Source organism: Empidonax traillii, unplaced genomic scaffold, assembly GCF_003031625.1.
Source record: "Empidonax traillii isolate 1590-97213 ecotype Southwest subspecies unplaced genomic scaffold, ASM303162v1 scaffold923:size341358, whole genome shotgun sequence".
NCBI classification, from domain to species: domain Eukaryota; kingdom Metazoa; phylum Chordata; class Aves; order Passeriformes; family Tyrannidae; genus Empidonax; species Empidonax traillii.
Genome location: NW_020956116.1, coordinates 77040 through 81883, shown reverse-complemented (window position 1 = coordinate 81883; position 4844 = coordinate 77040). Strand labels below are relative to the sequence as shown.

General features: G+C 37.6%; 1 protein-coding gene across 1 annotated transcript; it reads left to right on the top strand.

Annotated features, from left to right (window-relative positions):
- The first annotated feature begins 429 nt into the window (after nt 1-429).
- RGS21 (regulator of G protein signaling 21) lies at nt 430-4485 on the top strand. The gene is made up of 4 exons (XM_027902930.1): nt 430-440; nt 1890-1966; nt 3164-3330; nt 4282-4485. The coding sequence occupies exons 1-4, from the start codon at nt 430-432 to the stop codon at nt 4483-4485; spliced, it is 459 nt and encodes a 152-aa protein (XP_027758731.1).
- The last annotated feature ends 359 nt before the right edge of the window (nt 4486-4844 follow it).

Here is a 4844-nt window from a genome sequence, read left to right as displayed (position 1 = left end):
GACAAATTCTATATACTCCATCTGACTACAACCCCCTTTCAGGTAGTTGTAGAGGCAATAAGATCCGCTCTGAGACCCTTTTTCTCCAGCTAAACACTTCCTCAGTCATCCCTTATCAGACTTGTGATCCAGACCCTTCCACAGTTCTAGCGCCTTCTCTGGACCTGCTCCAGCACTCACACTGGTCAGCAAGGTGTTGTCCCTGAAGTCAAAACTATAGCCACTGTGAGTTGTCAATAGTGTTAAAAAATAAGCCACGTTTAAAGGAAGCTTTAAAAACAGTTTGTCAATTTGCATTGTGCTGTTTGGTTATTCACCTGCTAACCGTATTGTTCCCACTGTCACATTGCCTTCAGCTTGAAGATCGGTCAGAAAAAGAAAACTCTGCCCAACCTGTGACAGTCAGACAAACAAACAGTGGAACAAAAAATGCCAGTGAAGTGAGTTGCTGTTTATGGCTATTTTAATTGTAGGAGATTTTATGGGATGACCAAGTTTTGAATAATCTGTACAGCTTTTATTTTCCTTCCCCCTTTAAAGCGGATATGACTACTTTGATTCCTTGTTGTCAATTCTGCTTGCCATTCCCATTAAAGTGAATCTCACAAGGTCAGTGAGATCATTTTCTGAGTGGTGAGCAAACATTAAAACAAGTAATATTGCTTTTAAGGTTAAGAAGCAAAACTGTCTGTTTTACCCTGGTCTTTCATTTGCCTTTTTTGTTTGACAAGAAGGCTAGTAAACATTTACTGAATAACCTGAAAATTTGTTACATATTTGATAAAAGTTTCTAACAGTTGCTAAAACAAATTCTGTGCTGCTTAATTCCATTGGGACTCACTGTCTCACAAAGTACAACATCGTGCTGTGTTTATTTTTCATTTGCGTTTCCATACACTGTATTTACACTCCATTTTCCATCATGTATATGTTTATATATATTCATAAATATGCTTTTTTTTTCTTGTTTAAATATAATTTTTTCACTCTGGATACAAGTAAATTGACAGCTACAAAAAAGCTTGCTTGTTAACGATGTCACTGCCACAACCTCCTGTAATTATAACTACAGCTATGTTAACATAGTGACACTGTTATATAATCTCTTCATAAATTTACAATTAGAAAATACCTTTACTGGTGATGCTGAGAAATGGCTATGGAATACAGCTCTCCGACTAACCTGTATACTTCAGAGTAGAGTTTTGATAGCCAAGCAATCTGAGTCCCTGCTTAGGAATTTAAATATTTTTTACAAAATTCTAGAGTGCTTGAGATTTTTGTGTGTGGGTTTTTGTGTCTGGGTTTTTTTGTTTGTTTGTTTGTTTTTAACTAAGAAAACTGGTAATATTTTGCACAGAACAAAGTGTTTGCTCTCATGTCTAACAGAAGCTTACAGCAAGTTACAGAGGAAGAACTAAAACTATGGATTTACTCAATTATTTATACCCCTGAGAAACTGATATAATGCCCATGTATCCTACTAGTGTTAGCATAACATTTTAGATGTTTCTAGTCATTCCAAGCAAAAAGTGTCATATAAATTAATAGTTAATCCATTTGAACTCCAGAAGAAATGCAATACATGCTCTAGACCATTAATATCTCTCCTATGTTTTATTATAGTTCCACCAATTGCAAGCATTACTAGTATTTCCAGCTTGAATAATCAAGTTGCCAGTGTCAAATAACACTGTACTTGATGAGTCTGGGTGGTTCTCTCCACTCCAAAAAAACCCCATGTCACACTTTTTGTGGAGTTTCTGTTACTCTGTGCATAGGGTGGGAGAAATGACTCACCTGCTCCCTCAAGAAAAAAGCCAAATCATAGACCCTCAGCTACCACAGACTGCACAGGTGAAAGACCACAAGGTTATTTTCAAGGATAGATGTTGTTTCCACAGGTCAAATGCTGGGGAAACCGTGGCCTGGTCTGAGTCTGTGGATACAGTACTAGCTAATAAAGGTAAGAATCGATTGAAAATCACATTTAAAAAAACAAAACAAAACATGTGTCAACCCAGTTGCCAAAGATTTCCCTCAGGTTTTCACACTGCTCTCCAGTTCAACTCTCCACAAGTACTGAACCAACCAGCTGTTGCTGGAGGTGGGTGAGCTGCTGTCCTGAAAGGCAGAGGAGCCTGTTTGTCCAGGCTGCAGACACAATTTACCTTCTGGCCAGCCCTCAAGTGACACTTAATAAGGCAGAAGTTCTCTGAAAGAGTTTTTACTAAGATAACTGCTAACTACAATGGTTCTGTTTTTCATATTTTTTTAAAATAAAAACCTCACAAACCTTTTCTTCCATATTCCCGTTCCAAAGAAATATACCTGTTGTACAGTGAATTTAGTCAAAGAAAAAATGATTAATCCTAATACATCTAACGTCACTTCTCCGAGAGATGCCATTCCCACTGTCCTGACACCCCAAACCACATGTAACTTAAAAATCTCCTTGCCCTTGCCTCATTTTCCTGCAGTAACTTTGTGGTATGGACTCTGGAGTGCCTCCACACTCTTTCTGCGTAGTATTAACCCAACTAACACAATCACATTGGGTCAGTTTTCTTTTCTCAGAGGTTGTGATTTGGATTGATTTCAAAACAGTTTCTTCCAAACAAAGAAACCTTAATTTGCTTCATTTTTTTCCCCTTCAAAGTGCAAAAAAAAGTGGAACAAAGAAGTAATGACTGTCTCTCCATCCAAGACTTAACCATTACTTGAAAGGAGGCGGAAGCATTGTTTAGGCAAGATAACCTCAGCTGTGGGTGGAGCACACTACCACAACACGACTTCAATTTCTGCTTTTTAGACCAGGGTCAGCCTCAAATCTCTAGTTTCCTAGTGACTACAAATTCTCTTGAAGACCAGAATCTCCAGGATCCCCTTTTGACTGAGTGTATCAGTGCTAGAGAGAACAAACCACAGCAGGCAGGTGTTGGGAGCATTCCTTCATTGGTAACTCACCAGAAGAATTCTTAGTCCCCTTATCATCACTGTTATTTCATCAGTCACACAGGTTACACTGTATATATGCTCCATATATATATATATATATATATATATACACACAAACACATAGCTGTGTGCATTTATACATATGTATAAACTGCACTGGCCTTTCAATTTTCCTCTGCCCACCATCTCATTCCTTTTTCCCCAGATGGCCTGGCAGCTTTTCGGACATTTTTGAAGTCAGAGTTCAGTGAGGAGAATGTGGAGTTCTGGTTGGCCTGTGAAGACTTCAAGAAAACCAAGTCCTCCACCAAGATTGCCTTGAAAGCCCAAAAGATTTATTCTGACTTTATACGAGCTGATGCTCCAAAGGAGGTAAATAGGGGGTTTTGCATGTACTTTGGGTACTGAGAATGGGAGACAAGGGAAAGGTTCAGAACCAAACTTCAGGGAATGACAGAAATTGCAATTCAACATGACTGTAACTTCCATTTTCATGTCCATTATTTGCCAGGTAAAAAACACTGTGTGGAACTCTGTGAAGCAAAGACATTATGGTCTATACTTTACATTCTTCTCACAGAGCATAGGATTATCCTGCCTTCTGAAATTCTACCTAAAGATTTAAGGAAATTTACATTCAGTATAATTTGTTTTCTCTAACCATTTTTTATAATGCAATCAGCACCATTTCTTCCATATTTTAGGTACCAGTATATTGAAATGTTAATGATGGCATTTGTTCTTTTGTGCAGGTATTTTAGACATGATGAGAATGCAAACTTGCAAAGAGTTCCAGCACAGCATTCACTTTTAACATTATTTCACAAATACTTACTGTGAAAGAAAAAAATTCCTATTTCTATTCACATTCTCAACCTTAAACTTGTACTCTGATGTTTTTGCCTTTGCTAGCAGGTGTGCTTTGAATGCCCCCATGTCTTACACATAATTGAAACCAATTTTATTATTGTTAAAAACACAAAAATCCTTACAAAATACATAGGGTCAAAATCTAAAATGTTGCTGAGTACCTTCACTTCTAATTTAGTCTTTGGTAATCAGTACTTCATAGGATTTGGTTTGGCAAAAAAGATGAGATAATCAGAAGTTAGTTTTCCCCTTCTTTTTTCAGTCATGCCATCTGTTTAAGAGCCAAATAAAACCAAGAATTCAGTATGCTAGAAAATGAAGGGACAAGCTTCCTATTTACTTGCATCAGTCAGGTTATCTGGGAGGAAATTCAAATGCAAGCTGTGTCCTGTACACAAACAGATCTCAGCTTTCCAATCAGACACTTGTTTTATGCCTCCTTTCTTCCTACAGATTAATATTGACTTCCATACCAAAACTGACATCTCTCAGAATATCTCTGAGCCCACGCTCAGCTGCTTTGATGATGCTCAGAGGTTAATCTACAGTCTCATGGCAAAGGACTCCTTCCCCAGGTTTCTAAGGTCAGAAGTGTACAAGGAACTTGTAAAGAAACATCAGGACAGAAATGAGAAGAGATGGCTCCCATTTTTGTGAGAAAATACCCGAAGGATTATGAATTTATAAACGTCTTCCACTGCAATTCAGTACAGATGAACATTGATTATTAAAGCGATTGCACAAACCACATCCAAGAATTGCCTTTGCCAGATTGTTTCTAAGTGCAAAATGCACGTGATGCTTTCTAATAATGGTAGAGAAATACTCAAGAAACAGGATGGAATATGCTAGAAATTTGAGCTACCTGTTTAATAAAGAAGTTGGCCATTGTTAGTTTTTCCAGTGTCATTCGTCAAAGACATTTGATGCATTTAAGCAGAATGTTTTGCTTTTCTGGTTTGCTGTTGATTTCTTTTCAGAAGTATGGCCTCAAAAAAAATTCAGAGGACTTGAAT